The 20,304-nt window shown below is 40.0% G+C and overlaps 1 protein-coding gene across 10 annotated transcripts in view; it reads right to left on the bottom strand.

Annotated features, from left to right (window-relative positions):
• LOC100864830 (rap1 GTPase-activating protein 1) overlaps positions 1-20,304 on the bottom strand; it is a 105,224-nt gene that overhangs the window by 31,863 nt on the left and 53,057 nt on the right. For 9 of the 10 annotated variants that reach the window (XM_086916322.1, XM_086916330.1, XM_086916323.1 and 6 more), the window contains 2 exons: positions 10,295-10,406; positions 10,138-10,230 (listed from right to left, as the gene is read on the bottom strand). In XM_086916322.1, coding sequence (XP_086772448.1) covers positions 10,138-10,230; positions 10,295-10,406 — 205 coding nt within the window. Of the gene's footprint in view, positions 1-3,390; positions 4,367-10,137; positions 10,231-10,294; positions 10,407-20,304 lie in introns of those variants that run through there. The other variant, XM_086916331.1, reaches the window with a different exon arrangement.

The following is a 20,304-nucleotide window of genomic DNA, read 5'->3' as shown; positions in this document are numbered from 1 at the left end:
ACGCACATACGACTCCTTTTGCGGAGGCTCCTTTTAAAACCAGTCCTCTTCCTCCTCCTCCTCCTCCTCCTCCTCCCCCTCCTCCTCCTCCTCTCCCTATTACACTCGTTCGCTTTCACGACAGACCTTCTTCCCTCCTCCTCGCCGCCGATACAAACGCGGAATTTCATCTTTTCCCTCCCCCTCTTCTAACGATATTTTCCCTCAATACTTATCGCGATATCCAAAGAAACGGAGAGAAAAGGAGACGAAACGCAGCGCAAGGAAGAATATCTGTAAATTGAACATCTGATGTATCGTGTTCCTTCCCTTTTAACACGATCGAAATTTATCGAAACCTGTTGCAGGAAAAAAAAAACACGACGAATCTCTTCGTTTTTCTGAAAAACGAGATCGAGATTGATAAAATTAATCGACAATGCCTATTCGAAACGAAGAAGTTCGAGAGACGCGGGCCACGATCCCCCTGAAAAGGGAAATTCGAATGGTGGAGAAAATGGAGGATTTTATGGAAGATCGAAGCGAAACTATTCCCGAGCATGCTATTCAATTAACTGTTTAAGAAAACACGGCCTCGTCTTGGAGATTATTACACCTCGCTTTATAGATACAATAAATTCCTTTCATTTCGAGGAAAAAAGAAAAATTGGAAATCTCTTCCACTTCTTCCAGCAGGATTGTTATAAAATTTATAATTTGTAATTTTTGTTTTACAACGAGGGGGGGAAAGGAGATTGTTCGAATATACTACTGGTGGTGTATTATTGATGGACGGAGGGGGGGGAATGGAGGACAAAGAAAGATTGTCCGCGAAATTACCAGTCTATTACGTAAATTATTATCGATCTCGGTGTCACGGTTAATGAGAAGTGGGCAGAGCCCAATGAATCACACCGAGAGAATCGACTATTTCGAGGGCATGACGAGTTCTTTGTCACGAACCTTCTATTTACTTCGCCACTTCGTGTTGAAAGCTTGCTCATTTATTATGCAAAATACGAGAATTTATCTTAGCTCGTGTTCCAGTTTCCTTCCAGGAAGAAGAAGGAACCTGCATATGCATTATCGGTCGCAAAATTATATTGAACGAAATAAGAGATGTGAATCGAGAGGAGAAGTCTTAAATTGGTGTTAAAAACGAGTATAAATTAACGATAACAAAAATGAAAAATTAGATTCGTTTATTGCGAACGTTGATATCTTCTAACGGTCAAAAGAGTTTCAACTTTCGGAACAATTTGATGATGAACACGCGCTTGTTCCGTCGAGCAACAGCCGTTGGCCTCGCTACGAAACATCGTGAAAGTGAAACAATCGATTCAAATCGATCGAGCGATTTTTAATACGCAATTACACGTGGTGGAGTTCAAAGGTTTCCCTTGCTCCATGCATACATACGATTGTCAACGATTTCGAAACCTTTGAACAAACTTTAATTCGCTTTCGACGAGTGTAATTCTCGCCAATCAGACAAACAGTGTTCGGCAAGAATTGAACCGACAGCACGTGCTGGCCAGAGTCGTTGAAAGCGAGACCTTAACTCGATGGACAACTCGAGGCCCTTCGAGTAATTGTGTCAACGTATATATAGGGTTTCGCGTGATGCTGGCCAACATCTTATTACGCTCGTCAAAATTGATAAAAACGGTATACGATTGACTAACGCAAAGGTTACGGACCTCGATTGTTGCGAAAAATCGGGTAAAATTGTTCGAAATTAAAATTTTAATGCAAAGATAGATACTTAATAACGCGCGATGATATAACAGATCTGTTCGAAAAGCAGAAAGGGATGGGTAAATGCGAGCAATTTTATCAAACGAGAAGATTGGCTATCGTCCAGACCCGAAATGCTCTTTGACTACAAAATATGGTCCAATTTGGATGGGATTTGGCCCGATGGTAACGGAAAATTTAAAAAACTGATTAAATATCGTACGATAAATATTTCGTAATGTTAGAGATATCGATAATATCATCGATAATGGCGAGAGAGCGTACTACGTGGCGTGGGTGTACGCGTGCAGAATCAACGAGTCAGCCGGTCATGGGAAAATAGGACTTTTTAAAGCGTCTTGGCCGTAGAACGAACGGAGTAACGGGTTGTTAGAGGAAAATTACCGCGAAGTCGATCTTTGTGGTTACAGTTACCGCGCTCGTTTCTCGCCGCTGCTCCTTTTCTTTCCTTTCCATTCCTCCCCTTCTACTTCTTGGACCCTTTCTTTTGTCTCGGCACCGGTGCTAGAACGCTGCTGCGACTAAAGTCTTCTGCTGCTTTTCCTTCCGACAGGTTCAAAACTCGTCGAGGTTGCGCGCAAAAAAGCGTAACAACGGTGCTATACCACGCTTCTCTCTCTCAGCCCTGGACACGCCATGACCAACGCTCAACGCATGAAAACCAAATACGCGGAAGCGTACTAGGCATGCGCAGCCGAAGGGAATTAAGATCGCCAACGGATCATCCGGAAATGCGCGAACAACGCACCGAACAGTTACGCGTACTGGTTCGATCATTATTGCGTTTACCAGTTCGATCCTCTGCGTAACTGGAAAATATCAACCGGTCGATTTAATTGGTCCAAAGTAAGCGTGAAAGCACGACCGTCGTGGAATTTCGTTCGTTATTCGTGAAACGCGACGAGCTATTTCGAGATCGCGTGGATTTCGTTTATACCCAACGATTATACACTTGTATCTTTGCCAAACGACCAAGGAAAGTTTCGACCAAGTTTAATTTCGTCGGATGTTCCTTTCGTGTTTTTCCTTCGAATTCTCCAAATTTCGTCAACCACGCGCATTGCTTGCAAAAGTTGAACGACAACAAGTCGTAAAATCACGAACAAAGAATGTATGCTTCGTTTAATATCACGAATTATTTGTTAAATATATTTAATATCGATAATGATTTAAAATGAGATTCGTAAATTTTATTTTATTCGTAATTCTATTGTATAAATAGTTTATCGCAAATTTTGTATTGAACGACGAAACGTAAAATTATAAACTATCGCTTCGAAATGATGGCCCTTACTTGAATAGTGTTCTCTCGTGGAACATATGTTCCATTCATAAAACGAAAAGATAACCAGTAAGCCGTATACGATATTTTCCTTTCATAGATCGACATCTGTCGACGATAAAAACTCTGATCGGATTTGATCGGAACGATAACCAATCTCTCGTGTCCTAAAGAAAATCCAATCGTAATAAATCCAACCGAACCTCGATGTATAGTAAGATGAAAAGAGAAAAAGAATAGAATGAAAAAGATTCGTAAGATAAGTTTCGGATTCGATAATAAGCTCTATACTCGGAGAAAGGGAACAAAAGAACCGACGAAATAGCCAAGATTATCGTAAATGAATTTCCAAGAGCGCGGGAAAAGCTCACCTGTGATATTAGTTTCGGCAGTGTATGCGTATGCGCGTGCGCATGATTGCTATGTCCTGTCGAAGACCGTTCGGTGTTAGGCCGTTGTTGCTGCTGTTGGCCGGCATCCGATCTGAGATCGTGCCTCCATCTCAATACACCCATCATAACCGCCTACTGTATCCTCGATTGCGTTTTAAACCTCTACAGAACACGTATCCTTTCAACTCCGCACTAGGGGAACCAGTTCGATCTTGACGCACCGACCTAACCTAACGCGACGAGTGTCCTGTTGCACCCTTTACGAGGCTATGCTGATCCTCGAAACGTTAGACACCTCGATAAAGCGTACGGCTTAAATTCGACTCCGTGTAGAAATCGGCACACGCCGCGTAAAAATACGAGCGTATCATAAGCGATATTTGTGCACTTATTCTTACTTTGATCGAAAAACGCGCGGGAAAAAAATCCTTCATACGGAATATATGCATATATTCTTTTGTCGTGTTCTAGGCACACCGACAACCAATCATCAAACTACACGCCAATATTTCCGTTTCTATAATTTTCTCGATAATATCTCGTAACCGTTTACACTATTCGCGTGTATATCGCGAGTAAATACGATTTTGAATCACTTGAAATTCGATCATACGACTGTCCATTTGATCACTAAAGTTCACTGTCATTTTCATAGCTCGATCTCTCGCAATCGAACCGCGGACAAAACGTATACGATACCACTTAACGGTGCGTGTCACTTTTTCCTGGTTATTCTAGCTTCTCTGGTCGTCGCCCACGTTTCGATCAACCGAGCGAGGTCAGAATAGAAAGTGTTTACACCGTGGGCGCGTTCGGTAGACAGGATTGTGTACACACGCACATATACGCGACACACGAACAACACGTAGACGGACAAGAGGAACGCGTATCAACGGTTCAGTGTCGTAGAAGTGCAGGAGCGCGACTGGCATCGAGACCGTACGGTTCGAGGCTTGCCTCGTCTGCCGTCTCTGCTTCCCACCGCTACCTCCTCACCCCCCTCCTCTCCAAGCCCCATCGTGCTCGCGGCTTGAACGTCCTGCTGTTCTTAAAGCTCTCCCACCATCCTGCTATCGTGCCGTGAACAAACGTTGCCATGGTCGCCATCAAACGCGTAAACTTGGTTCCACGCAAACTTCCATCATTTTCTTTTCTCGAGATTAACGATCAATCGATCCGATCGTAGGCGTTCTCAAATTAATTCTCTTCGAGAATCGTTAGTTAATAACTTGCAATTTTTATCTTGCAGTTGCGAAAACCAAGTAGTTCGTTGATTGGATGGGTATTAAATTCGATCAATTTTTTAAACGTGACCGCCAAACTATTTTCAATTCAAATCGATTCAATCGTTTTTTCAAAGATTTTGTATGGAATTTTATTATCCGATTTAAATTCGGATACATACCATTTCGATATTGGAACCAAGATTAAAATATACGTATAAATATTGATAATTTGAGAGATTTAAAGTCTGAGATGGTTTCGTAATTCGTGATTTTGACACGCATAAATGCTTACTGCTTTCGAATTTATTTACAATAAATAACCGAACGTTAAATGACTTAATTAATGCAAGTTAATTATTCGCTTATATCGTAGTTTATATTATAACATTTAACGCGTATTTTAAAAAAAAAGTTTCGATATCTAGAAATTATACGTGTTTCTACTACAAATAAAGAAAACATGAATCATCATGTTCATACGTTTTGATACACCAATAAAATAATATTGGCCATTGAAGAAAGAAAATTTATCGATATATTCAATACAAAAGATAGGAAAATACAAAAGCTTTCATGATTGAACATCTAATTTTATAAATTGGCATTTCTTCGAATGCTTCCCTCGACTACAATTTCTCTAATGGATAGCAACGATGCTATGAACATTATTAAGCTTCTCTGTTCAAGAACAGAGAGAGAGAAAGAGACAGACAGATACATAATCGAGCCGTAATCCGCAAAATAATCGAAACTTCAGCAACGATGCTTGACCAATGAAGAGAAGAGTTCTCGAACGACGACGACGACGACGACGACGATGATGATCTCGCTAAAGTAGCAAACCGCAATTCAATCCTAATTCCGATTCGTGCGAAACGTATTCGTCCAATTGAGACAATTTGCAAGCATGGGCGGAGAATTAAGTCCGACATGGCCGAGAATCAAGATGGTAAACCCTTAAAAACCTTTAACCCTCGTAATCACATTTCACTTTTTCGACTTGACCCCGTCCGATAACTTGATGACGAAAATTTGATAAAGTTTGATAAACTCTGGAAAGGCAAACAGGCGAAGAATTCTTCGGCGAAATTCTTTCTCAACGACAGGTGGAGAGGAAGGCGATGGAAGGAAGGTTTCCAAGCCAAGAGGAAACGCACCGCCACGGCGCAGAGCGGATGTCATTTCGTGGTCGACTTATTTCGTTACCGGTATAGGTAGGTAGATAGTACCAAGGCTTCCCATTCCTTTGTGTCCACCTCTTTCATTATTTTACCCAACTTCCTGCGTCCGAAAGCGACGCAACCAACGGCTTCTCTCGGCTACGATCGTCTCCGCGATGCCGTTCCTCCTCTCCCTCCCCCACTCCTCCTCCTCCTTCGCGGCCATCCTCCCCACCCTACCCCCTCCCCTTTCACCGCCGTTCCTTTCTCGCGTTTCTTCTTCGTCTCGCGCGCGACTCTTTGAAAACGCCAACCTTGTTCCATTCTTAACGACCGTTCTTCGAGTCAAAGACATTGGGCAATAAGCGTCCGACGAGTTATCGTGTTGACGCGTGGGCACATGCCTGCCCTCTTTCTTTATTCTTCGTAAGGAACATCAAAGCCAACCTCTCTTTCTCCGGGAATAGAAATGATCTACTAGGGCGCACCATAGTAGTTTACTCTCTTCACGGATGGAAATTTGCGTTATGATTTACCACGAATAAAGGCACAAGATAGGAATATACAATATATAGGTGGATAGAAACTCGATCGATCGAAATTTCATATTCTTTTCCGACTCATCTTTTTTACGGGCAAGCTAAAATAAACCGCTACTCTCGTTTTTGATGAAATGTAACATTTCATCTTTAAAGAGTGGTAAATATCGAGGGAAATGTAAATGTTCTGTTGGAAGGTTGGGAAGCACTGTGAGCTAGAATAGGTATCGATATCGGGCTTCCCCGTTTTTTCCTCTCTCTTACCCTCTTTTCCTTTTTATTTTTACGGAATTAGGCTCGAATTCGAGATAAGAACGGACAGCTGCGTTTCAGTTTAAGAGTTATTGTTATCGCATAACGACGCGTGGAATCATCCGTCGATGCACGTTCGATCAACCGACTCTCAAGCGCTTTCTCTTTTTCGAATCATATTCTTCTCTACAACTTTCGAAGGATTCTTCAATAACTTTCGAAGGAAAACAGGAAATCGACGATTTCTTCCTTTAAGCAATAGGAATGCAATACAGATTTTTAGACGAAGGAAAAATCGATCGGTGGTTACGACAACGAAAAAAATTTTTCTTTCGTCGAAGTTAGAGAATTTAATTTAACGAGGGTAGATGAAACGTGTAAATAAACGTTACTTAATTCACGACGTTCCTTTACGCCGAATTAGGAAGTTGTTCCATTGTCGACACAGAAACAATTAAAAATTAGGTAACGAGCACCGTTCATTAACATGACAATACACAGTCGCAAATTGAACGACCTCGATGAAAAATTTCCTTCACATTTCTTTCCATCTCTATCCATCTATCGAATCATCGGTTTGTTATTAATAATAACGCGCATATTGCGACAATTTAAAAATCGTGAAATGCGTAAAAAAAGAAAGAAAAGTGGTTATATACAGGACGCGTAACAACGATTTCATAAAACGCTCAAAGCGTAACGATGTCAAGTTCGGGCTGTGTTTTGCGCCAGTTTCGGGGTCGTTCCCACGTAAAAGCAGCGGATACAATAACCTGTTGTGTTGCCGTGAACGTAGCCAAACTTGGATCTCTCCGATCTTCACGGGTTGCGAGCAGACAGAAATCAGAAAATCTTGCCGGCTATTCGGTTAAAGCCACACCATGACGAGCGGCCGTGCCGGTTCAACCGACACTTCCGCCGCGCGTACCTGCACGGCCGGAAGCGTGCTCCTCCCCCTTACATCCTGAGGATCACATACGCTCGTTTTACCAATAAACGACATCCCGCATTTTCGAACTTTTCACTCGATACCCATCCGCCGTTTCTTCGACTAAAACCATAAAGTCGATTTATAGTCTACACTTCGCCTTCCATTTTATCGAACGAACGTGGAATCTTAAAAAGTTGCTTCCAACTTGAATCGAAAGAAATTTCGTCTTCGATACTTTACGTGGAAAACTTTGGAATTTGTGGTCTTGTCTTGTTTTCTGGGAAATTTTTTTAGGAAAATTGATCTTTTAATTTTACTCTAACACGATATTATCTATGAATTTTCAAACAATAAAAGATATGACACGAATATAATTATTCATCTTTTATGTTAAAAAGTTAATTAATTTTATCGAAGTATATTTGAATTATTTGTAGTCGCTATCTCAAATGAGATGTTGCACGAGTTTTACTTTGGAACGTAAAATAGATTTCAAACGGTAAAAACGGGAGTGGAGTCACAGCAAGCAAAGAAGATTTCATACTAACCGACCAAATCGTATTGACTGTCGGTAAGTTACCTTTGCCTCTCGTACGTATCTATCGTGTCCCTTCTCTCTACACGGAAGAAAACTGTTGTATCGATTCATAGCAAAATGTCGGTCGATCTAATAGATTTTTCTTTTAAACTTAAGAGATAATACTTGCAAATCTAAGTTTCTCACGGTATTCTTACTGTTACACGTGTTATACATATGTTTAACGTACATTTGGATACCACGTGGAGAAAGATCGCAAAAAAGCAGATAGGATGTATTTACTTGCTGTTTTCATTTTTTAAATCATCTTCCACAAATAGAATCTTCTCCTAACGTTTAAATAATTAATCGAGAATAAATAAAGAATAGATATATATAATCTTATATTGCCAATTTTATTATCCAGATATCATCGATTCCATTTTATAAAAGATAATCGTTTAATCTTTTCTGTCAAAAGTTTTAGTCGCGTAGTAAGAAAAAAAGATCCCCTCCTCATTTTTCTCAGACTCACACGTCAACAACTCTTAATCGTAAACGATTCTCCTCGCCTCGTCATTATATCGTCGCGTTGTACCAAAAGTTTACCAAACCCCTACTTTCCTAAATTCATTCCGACCGTTGGTCATCGACGTCGAACAAAGAAATATCGTTAAACTTTACCGCCGAAACACCGAAAATTAACACTCGAATCATCCCCACGATCATTTTCAATCGTACGAATCTTCCCCTCCCTCTCGGTCCAATACGTGACTGGCGAAATCCACTCTTCGAAAGCTACAGACTGAATATTTTACAGATATTCTGGGCGGGCAGAATAAAAAAAAAAAAAAAAGAAAAAAAGGACAGAGAGGGAGAGAAAACAATCCTGATTGAAATTCAAGCAGCGCGTGACCAAACGATTCGTCCTGTAACTTTTTGCTACCCGTACCATGGATGATGATGACGTTCATTTATCTTCGAGTGATTCGCAGCAGACAGATTGTGATTCCGGTTGCACGTGGATACTACTAGCCAGACAGAAGTAAGCTCGCGGAACTGATTCTGCATACGTATAGAATTTTTCAATCACAATGGAGTCTTAACTACTCGGGCCTCCTGCCAAACACCTCGCCACAGTTTATCTCTTTTTTTCACTCTTTCTTTATTCGCTACAGAAATATATATATATAACTCGCTGCCGGTTATCTTTATTTTTCTTTCCTTTTTTTATTCTTTCTTTAGTTGCCACAGAAAGATATATATATATATACACACACACACACACACATCTCGCCAATTATCTTTATTTTTCTTTCCTTTTTTTATTCTTTCTTTCTTTGCCAGAGAAAGAGATATATATATTATTGTACTATACCAAATACACAAATACAGAACGACGTCATGTACTGTTCTACGAGATATTTTCGTTCCAATTCCATCGTATGCGATTATTTCTAATTAATTCGCGACGACAGCTGATATCCATCGAGATAGAGATAGACGCGCTACGTGTTTCCAAATATAACTATGCAACGTGTCATGGATATTATCGATTATCTCCCGTTAGATTAATTTCAATTAATGCGTCAACGCATTCGTTTATTAACACTCATCGAAAATGAACTTGTTTATCTAATTAAATACGTTAAATTCGAGAGATATTCCATTAACGTATATCGTTAACGTACCAAAAGAGAAAAAACCATCGATCGATAATAAATTGGAACACACGATTTTCAAAATTATTCCCTCGTTTAAATTAATACCGCCATCCTCATCGATTTTTTTCCTTCCCCACAAAGAATTTGTGACGAAGACGATGAATTATTATTAAAGGAGTGATACAGATCTACGAAGCATATACGGGTGATATATACGGGTGGTATCGTTAATTCGTGTCTCTTAAAACAAGATCAAACTAACAAACAATTTTCATTCACACACACAGTTTCTCTTAACGAGATTCTGGATAAAATAATAAATTACAAAATATTAAAAATCGAAACATATTGGGGATATATAAATATCTTGGCAATACAAGATTTAATAAACGAAACAGAGAACGCGTGAAACGAGCATTGTTAAACGTGTGCTTTACCTGGGAGAAGTAGGGCGGTAGAACGCATCGCTGATCATCGAGACGCGAACACTGCACTCTTTCCAACAATTCGAATAAATCTTGCGTGGTACTCTGCAACCGAAGAGCAGATTTTATTCATTAGACTCATCGAGTTTATCAAAATTTCAGTTCTCACCTTGATCTTCTCTTGTTGATTGCCACCCGGTTGAACATCTTGTCTCTCGTCCTCGGAAGCGCTACGCCGGGACTCAGCCTCGCAATACACGGATTGCTCGAGCTGTTGTCTCCTGAAAAACATATATATATATATAATCATGTGAGAAGATTGATATTGTAACAACGTTCCTTTTCTTTTTTTTTTTTTCTTTTAGATTTCGTGGTTACATTTCACGAAAACTACGTAAAAATGATCGACACGATGTATCATTCGTTATCGTCGAAGAAGATGAAGGTTCAGAGATTAACGGCGAGGAGCAGATGGGCGATCGACTAGACATTCTGGAAAAAGTCGTGAAGATCGCCTAATTCGACGCCCCCTCCTACGAGGATCCTTCGAAACAACCATCTGGCAGCAGCTGCCGCTGCTCGCCCTCGGCCATCACGCACGATCTAATTTTCTTTTCGTTTATCTTGGATTAACATTTCACGTCTAAATTTATGGACACCTATACGGATAGTTGTGGCAACGCGATACTTCAAACGAGTAAAGAAAATTTGGAAGAAATTAATAATATGTGTAAACATTTTTTCATATTTCGTCTCCTTTTTTTTTTTTTTTACGCCGCATTGTTGAAATGGTGTAACCAGCGTTGGGGAAAATTTAATATAGTTGAAGTTACGGAATAAATTTACTTCGACAATTTATCGTTCAAAATATAATAATAATTGTAATGCAAAAAGGTTTGAAATTATAATTATAAGCATTTTAATAAATAATTAATTCTCATTCGAAATTTTTAACTAGTTACTTTTTCAACTCGATAACCTTTACGCGACCAATAGAGGTAACGCGAAGTCATTTTCGTTCACTTCAATTGAATATCGTTCAATGAAATTTATATAGGAATCAATTTACGTACAATTTTCTCTTTAATTCGATCTCGACAAATTTCTGGAAAAAAAAAAAAAGAAAAGGAATTACGTTATACCTTTATCCAAGATCCGTGCATACGTTTGTTTACACTTGGTGGCGAATCAACCAATTGAAATGCGAATTCAATCCGATACATTATTCAAATTCTATCCTCCCTTCGACCTCGTTCTCAACTTTATTCTTCGAGGAAGCGGAACGTACGTTTCGTACAAAGGTAAGAACGTAAAGAAATCTCTCAAGTAGGTTGCACACCGTATCGATTCATTCGCTTTAAATCGCTCTTTCCATCGAAAAAATCGCGTGTCGTCGGCAAATAACGATAGTTCTCTGCTCCTCTTCCAGACGGAGCGTCGATCGTTTTTATCCACGCGGAGGAAATCGGAACTACTGTTCCAGCAAACGCTGCTCGTGTCACACAGCTCGAGATACGAAAACTAACGGTTTTAAAATTACGTCGTTCGAAAGGAAAATGAGGATGAGAACTCTATATCCGGACTGGGTAATCCGATTTTCACGTTATATCTGAAATTCTGCGAAAGAAATTCGAATTTCGCAATATATTTATACGAAAGGTACACGCGGTTAGCTCGACATCGCTAAACTCGATTAGCAAAAGCGAGACTCGGTCTCTCTTTTAACCCGAGAGAATTATTATCGATCGATTGTTAACGTAAAATCGAAATCGTCTTCGATCAAATTTCTCAACAAATTTTTCTCCTTTTTTTTTTTTTTTTTGTTTATCTTCACACAAATTCGTAACGTACGTTCTCATTCTAGGCGGCCAGAGTTGGCCATTTCAATCCAAGTTGAAAAAGTAACTAATCGAAAAGTTACTTCAAATAATTACTTGTTAGAATAACATTTATTTCTAGCTATTGTAATTAATTTTCGAGCTCGAAGTTTGCCATTACAATTCCGATTATTATTACTATTTTCGAATAATAAATTAAAGAAACTTATCGAAGAAACTTTAAATTCTCCCCAACCCTGTTCCAGGCAAAGCATTTCGAGAAGCTTGGAACGAAAGGAAAGAAGATTTCCAAGCTTAAGGAGAGAAATACAGGAGACTTTTCTCGCGAAGGGATACGCCGACAATCGATTTCAATCCGATTCGGCCTCGAGGACAGTTTTACGCAGTCTCTTTCCACGCGCTGTGAAAGCCAGAGTTGGAAAAATTAATCCGTTGAAAAAATAACTAGTTAAAAATTTCCAGCAAAGAGACAAAGAATAACGTTTATAATCCGTTTCTCCCATAATTTTGCCGTATTTTTACAATTATTTGCGATTGTTATTATCATTATTTCCAATTATTAAACTAATCCAAGTGACTTCAACTATTAAAAACTTTTGAAAATCACCGATGGAAACACGCATGTTGGAGGGCATATTGCCGGAAATATCTCTTCAAAATCGCATGGGACGCGCACATCTGCTCCACCGATTTCGAGCATTGGAACAGTTAAGAGGTTAACACTTTCAACGTTCTGTTGCCATTCACAACGTTACACTGTCGGCGACGAGCCATTCGATTGCGCTGCATCGAAAAAAATGTGAAATTTCGCATTTTCCAATTTTTCGAAGAAAGAAGAGAAGAAGAAAAAAAGAAAAAGTAATTGTGCTCGATTATATTGTTGGATCTCTCGAGCCCGTCCGATTGACCCACTCGTCGATATTTCGCAACAAACGAGAGATAAAGGAAGAGCTGCTTGCTTCTCTCGAGAAAGAAACACCGTGTCACGTTGCGCGGGGTAATTTCAATAATTCAAAGCAATTTTGTATTATCCTCCTTGTGCATTTCCCTTCTTATTTCGATTAATAATTACAACAAAACAACCTTAATAAGATTCCAATAATTTCTATATCCCTCCTCTCTCTCTCTCTCTCTCTCTCGATTAATTAAAATCGTGGCACATCTATAACTTTCGACAAGGGACCGGGTTTCAGAATCGCGAACAAAGGCTCGTAAAGCTATCATCCCTCCCTCCTCCCCTCTCAATGAATCGATGAAATATTACGTCGTTAGACGGGATATAAATTTACATTCAATCTTCACTCGCCATCCTTTTTTCCCTTTGGCGAATCGAGCATTTTTCTTCTTATTATTATTATTATTATTATTATTATTATTATTATTATTTGGAAAATCGAGTGGCGGGTTCGATGGGTAAAGAAGCGGGGCGTAGAAGATAAGAGTGGCCGGAGAGGATTCGACGTAACGGCGCGTGTGCGCGTAGTAGACCGTTGCCCGATTGCGAAAGAAGGATTGGAAACGAGCGAGAAAGCGGACAGGCAGCGGCCTGCCCGCCCGCCTTGCCCGCCCGCCTGCCTCGACAAGGCAAATCGGCGAGCTTCTAAAACGAACTCGCAATCATTCTGCGACTCTGGCATTTATCGTCGTATCTGTCGATAATCGCGCATTCCGCCTCGTCGACCGCCATAAAGGTGTAGTAGCTGTTCGACTCGCGGGGTGTCGAATCCATACCTGGATCGAAATCGAGGCACGACTCGAAAGAAAAAGAGAGAGAGAGAAGTAAAAACTGTGCCGATGGTTATTTCCGATCGAGCGAAGCTTTCCCTTCCTTTTTTCCCTTCACGATCCATCATCATCTCGCCTCTTCCGAAAGCCAAGAGAGGAGGATTCGATTCAATCGCCTCGAAAATCCCTGAATCCGCCTTCTCCTTCTCTCGTCACGACGAGAAATGAGAAATTTTCACGTTCGGGACGGAAAAAGAGGGGGGGGGGGGGGGGAAAGATGTGCGAAATGATAATGTAAATTCGAGTTTAAGAGTACTTCTTCGATTATTATTACGAGGGAACAAGAATGATATCTGGTGAGAATTGATATGTAATGTGATTGGAAGAAGCGTGGATGTATCTTCGAAAGCGTATCGAGAAACGCGGAAAGCGATTATTTGGCTTTTTTAAAAAAGGACGGTTGTTATTACTAAATCTTCCAGTTTACATTGTCGAAGGTGAAATTACGCTTTACGAACAGGTTTTTCAACGCAAAAGAAGAATCGGGAATCGCATCCTTTCGTCGTAACGAGACTGCTTACTTTTTATCGTCTTGAAACGTGCTCAAATATCTTCAATCGATATCTTTACGTATTACGTAAGAAGAAGATATTATATCGATTATGTTACGCACGTTGAATCACGCAAAAACTTGTCAATTGTCGATGATGGGAAAATTATTTGCATAAAAATCCGATCATCAACATAGTTGGCTCGTACACACATCCAGTGAAAAGAACCGCTCGTTTCCTCCTGCTATCGGGTGCAAAAATAGAAAGAAAAATCCGAGAAAAGAAACGAGAAAGAAAAAAGAGAAAAGAAAAGCGAGGACGTTCGATGATAACTTAATTTCTGAAATTATAGCGATCGTAACGGATCACGCGATATACAATCTGCGATACGTAATGCTTGCCTCGTATATCGATGCAGAAAAAGGATCGTCGGCAATTAGCTCGGAATTACGATCTGCGCCACTTGTACCGTATTTTCGACTCGCCAACGACATCTATCGGGCAACCGTAATAACAGTCGTTAGGGTGAACTGCGACAACAAACACGGCTTACGGCTTCCTATTCCAACGATTTATCGAGAGCACGTGAAATCGGGGCAGAGAGTTAGACGAACGTGTTTTCGGATCGCTCGTGGCAAATGAATCGTGACAGATAATTAACGGATTAAGAATGGAAACGGTCGTATTGATAGACAATCGCACAGATAGATTATCGAAGGACAGGTTGTAAGAGGAAATTTTTAATGCGTCTATGCACGCACGCCAACTACGCCGATTCGTACACGGGCTCGCGTATACACGCGAATGGAATTTCTGTTTTCAGCATCGTGGAGTCTGCGTTTCGCGTTCAGCACCGCCGCTACCGCTATTATTCCAGCTCGCTTGTATCGGCTGGCAGCGGATAAGCACAATCGCCGACCTAAATAGCTATGATTTTTGTCAATTTGACAGTTGCTTCGCGCTGTGGAGACTCGAAGGCTGATCGCCGCGATGAATTTCTTCTTAACGAGCGCGCCAGAGAGAGAGAGAGAGAGAGATAGGTTACGTAAACGTTTCGTATCTGTTGTTTACTTTCCAAACTAATATTCCCTTCTACTTTCACCGTATCCCAGAAATGATTTATCGGCGATGCCTACTACTATTTTTCCGCTATATCTAGGATCTAAAAAAAGCGTCTATGTAACATAGGCGAATCGATACGTTTTCGATACGGCGAGAGAGGACAATTTGTTTCGTTTTCAAAACGAAACGGAATTTCAAGTAGCTCGGTCATTATTGTCCTTCTTCTTATCGTTAATCTCGCATTCCTTTCCACCGTAAAAGATCGGTAAAAGGTTGCGTGTCACGTGGTATCTCGTGCACCTTATCTCGCGCGTTTGTAAATTGAATTATACCACGGCTAAATACCGAATCTTATCTCCGAGCGCATTCTCACCTCTGTTAAACGATACGTACACGCTCACGCGTGAAATTCGAAATTTCCAGAAAAAAATCGCAACTCAAATTTTCGTATCAATACATCGTTTCGTACAAATTTTAATCGTTAGAAAATATGTAAGACAGGTACGCGAGTCCTTTGAACAGAATTTTATTGAAAAATTCCAAGGAAGTTTGTGCCGCGAGACCGTTATTTCTCGTATTCCGAAAAGGTCAACCTAGTAGAGATAAAGCTCTTATTTTTTTCAAAAAAAAAAAAAAAATAACTGTTGCGCAAGAATCTTGGGGAACACGATAAATTATATTTTTTTTACATTGTAAACATACTTCTTTCCAAGCAAAATAACTTAAACGTTACAAACGTGTATATATACTGTATATATACTGATAAAATAGAAAAATTTAAATTTTTCCATTCTTTCTTCCTCTTGAGACTGGAGACTCAAGGATTTGGAAAACGATTCTGTCGACCGTGTTCGAAAAAAAAAGAGGGAAGATCTCGTAGGTGACACACGAGAAAAGTACGTGGCTGGTTTCCCATAGGAATCGGGTTTCTACGGGAGCTGCACGTGCTGGTGAAATAAAAGAACGGCTCCAATTAAACGAGTTAATTTAATAAGCGCTCGTGACGAGGGCCCTGCTCTCACCGCGCCAGGACCACGAACAAAAACACTATTTACGCGCACGCCAGGTTCAGCCCCCCTGATAAATTTCTCATTTTCCAAACCGTTCTTGCGACAAGAACTGCTACGTCATCAAATCGAATGCTTTCGCTCGAAATTTCGAGTTTTTTCTTTTTTTCGTAAAAAAGGAAAAATAAGTAAAGAGACTAACTAAAAGTTGGATTAAAAAACCGTGGTTCGAATAATGTGTATCATATAATTGGACAAAATTAATTTTCAAATGTATAAAAAAATAATTGTTTCGATGCAATGTATAACAACTATACGTTATTAAAATTTTAAAACTTTTTTTTTTTTGAACGAAATACAGGTATATAAGCAAAGAACTAGTCGATAACTCGATCGATATCTCGAAACATTTATCTTAATTTAAATCGTTATAAATTATCGATAAGTTTCTTTTTTTGTAAATTGAAGTTAGAAATTCACGCAACGAAACGATTTGTCAATGATTTTTTACACGTTTCACATCGTTCCACGCGATAACAGTGGAAAGTATGAAAATTTTCTACTTTTTTTTAAACTATATTAAGATTAATTTTAACGTTTAACAGATTAATGTATAAAACTTTTGCATTTTAATATTTTATTTATCTTTACGTATAAAGAAAGATAATTTATTGAATATTAAATTGTTGAAATCTATTAAAAATCTACGTTGTGCGATATTTTATTAATAAAGTAATTACTAAGAAGCATCCTCGGTTTGTCAAGGCAAATATCACAATAAAATATCGTTACAAACCTTACAATCCCAATAACATATTCTCATTTATTATCACATCTCTATTTTTATCCCTATTTTCCTTCTTTCTATCGTCAATTTCTTAACAAATAGAAATAATTTTATTATTTAATAACGAAAAATCAAACTCATCTTCGTTCGAACTAATTTCATGCTTACAAAACTCAAAAACTTTAAAAATAATATTTCTATCGCCACGAAAACCGTTGAACTTGGATCAACGCCAAAAATGTATTCTACGTATTCTTTGTAATATTATACCTAAAGAGCTTAGGAGAATCCATTCGTGAGGCGATATAATTTGAAAAAAACCAAACGTAAACAAACATCGTGTCCGTTCGAACTGCCGTGGTGCCCTTGGAGTCACCTCTCGTGTTATCGCATCGAACCGAGTTGTGCCCGAGAGTCACAAGCGTTCAAGCGCGAACAGTTAAAAAAGCAGTATTGGTTCGCTGGAAAAATTAAATTAAACCTCTTCGTACAGGGTGAAAATTTTGTCCAGTTAGCAGCCATTTATTCGAACCGTATGTCGGACGCACGTGGAGTAATCGGCGCGCGAAGTCACCGAATGGTCCGATATATATATATATACATATATATATATAAATCGATGGTGGACGGATCGCGCAACAATTTTATCTCGTGAAAGTTATCGCGCCGCCCGTTTAGATTTACTGTACCGAGACGAGTTTATCAGTTTCGAGGAAAGTTCCCCCCTGGTCTGTCGACCAAAGTAACCACCACGCAGGTACCCACCCCCTTTCCGCAACCCTGGATTGAAAAACGACCGAGTTACGTACACGAAATACAAACGCGAAATACTCTCTCTCTCTCTTTGATAAAACTCCCGTTGCTATTCTTCCTCCTCTCCTCGCGATACAACGCGAGTGGATTATCACACGTCAGAGTATTATCGTGCACGAAATATTCTCGCAATAACGTCAAGCGGGCCAGTTTGTCGGCACACTGGTAAATTACGACACTCTGAGAATTCGCGGCAAGATTTAACTCTTTGTATTTATACTTAAGAAGGTTGTCGGATCGATTCGGAATTTTTTTAAATGTTCGATCAAAATGAAAACATTTTTCTGAGAATATACTACAAAATTAACTTGTTGTTTTAAAAAATTTAGTATAAAAAAAAACATTGTAACAAGAGAATGTAATATTAATGTAATATGTATTTATAATAATAAAATGTAAGATATACGAGTGCAAAGGGTTAAATCTTCGGTTTAAACTTCGATAGAACGATGACACTTACGATTGAAAATTACCGATCGTAATTGATCGTAAAAATTGTTGATATATAAAAGAAAAGAAAAAAAGAACAGGAAAGATAGAAGATGGAGGGTATACGTGCGGAGAGGTACAAGGCTCGCTCGATGATGGATCGTTGCACAAAGGTGGACGCGCGCGCGGCCACGAACGCGCTTTCTCTTTCCTCTTTAATTTTTCATTTTGTTTCTTCCCTTCCCGACACACGGGGACACGCCCGTGACGCGACGCCACATTGTTGCCTCCGATCGATCGATCGATCGATCGGATCCAAAGTATCCCGCATCGAGGAGCGTGCTCGCTGCTCCATGATAAATGCGTCGCGTTCCTCCGCGTGATCGCTTTATTACAGAACACGCTCTGTTGCGTGTGCACGCGTCGATATTTAACATCGATCACGCTTCGAGTCTCCGCGAACGGGGGAGAAAACCCTTTGGTGGGTATCTGGTAACCACCATGAAATTATTCAGAGAGGAGTTTCGGGTTCGTACGATAATGAGAATAGAGTGTATATAACAAGTCGAGGACTCGAGTAGAAAGTTTCCACCCGTTGCAAAGCGAAACGATCAATTTTTCTTGATTTTATCGCGTATTATTAATTAACGCCTATCACATCTACCACTTCTCTCTCCTCTTTCCCTTTTCCATCGTTACGTTTCCACGATTTGTATCGATGTACGTACGAAGCTCGTGTACGCTCAAGAAGCACAAACAAACGAAGAAGAAAATTAGCGGTTATTCCTTTTTAAATTCGTCGAATATCGAGACACGAGATATAGAACGTTTAAACTTTTAACTTTATCGAGAATGGAATGCTCGTTTTCGCGAACGCGCATAAAAGGATCCGAAAACCTCGTATAGTTTTCGATTTATCGAACGATAACGAAATACAAATATTACGAATGAACGAAGAAAAGTATTATAGCGTAGTTTACGGCGCGAAGCCAAGTTTGGACCCGAGTCGCGATGCAATATCCTGTTGCGCTTTCATCCCGGAAATCGTTAGCTTTCCGCGATAAAAAAACTCGATATTGATAAAGAAATTCGCACGATCCTATTGGCAAACTTAATTTCCAACGGCAAAAATCCCCGAAACCGTGCGAACAAAGCGTATTCCATCGCGAAAACACGCAGCGAAATAATCAATCTCCGCGGCGCTCGAGATGCTTGTCGAGGGATCGATGTGTATTCTCGTTCGATTTCACGCACAAATATTTGTTCATCGCGAGACGCATCGCAACCTCGATCGATCACCAATCAAGCACCATTCTGTAAAACTTGTTAAAAAAACAATTTTGAACGATTACTTTGTTCGAATTTTCGAATACAATTAAATTTTTCTTTAACGGATTTTTGTTCGTTTCCCCTCGAGTGATTCGTGATCGGACAGAAGTATGATTCGCGCGACAACTTCATCACGATGCACGATGGGGAGAATAAATGAATCGATAGGGCGATGGCAACGGGCGTTATCCCATTGTGATTTATGGGAGGCAAGTTTGCCGATATTAACGACACTGTCCCCACAGGTCGGGCCCCCTCTCTCCCTCCCCTCAATGCGATCTCAAAGATCGGTTCCGGTTCGACCCCTGCCTCGATCGTTTCTACCAGATCGAAACGATCGCAATCGCGGGACGATTGTTCCGTGAAAACCGCGTTACCGCGTTACTTCGCGTCATTTTCTTCACGCCCACGTGCGCTTCAACGTCGAGAAGGCTCGTGAAAACACGGCCGAGTCTTCCCGCTACTTCCCTTTTGCGTTTTACCACCGATACCGAATCGAATAAACAGACAAATATATTGGACTCGAAGAGACCGTGTCAACCGTCTTTACTCCACGCCAACTTCTCGCGAATATTTAGATATACACGCGAGAATCACGAATCCGCGATTACCGTTTCTACCGTGTTCAAACTCTATTG

The sequence above is a fragment of the Apis florea genome, unplaced genomic scaffold, assembly GCF_048593485.1.
Source record: "Apis florea isolate Af1SG1 unplaced genomic scaffold, ASM4859348v1 contig_3802_pilon, whole genome shotgun sequence".
In the NCBI taxonomy this organism is placed as follows: Eukaryota; Metazoa; Arthropoda; class Insecta; order Hymenoptera; family Apidae; genus Apis; species Apis florea.
The sequence above is the reverse complement of the archived record's forward strand: the minus strand, read 5'-3'. Positions and strand labels throughout refer to the sequence as shown.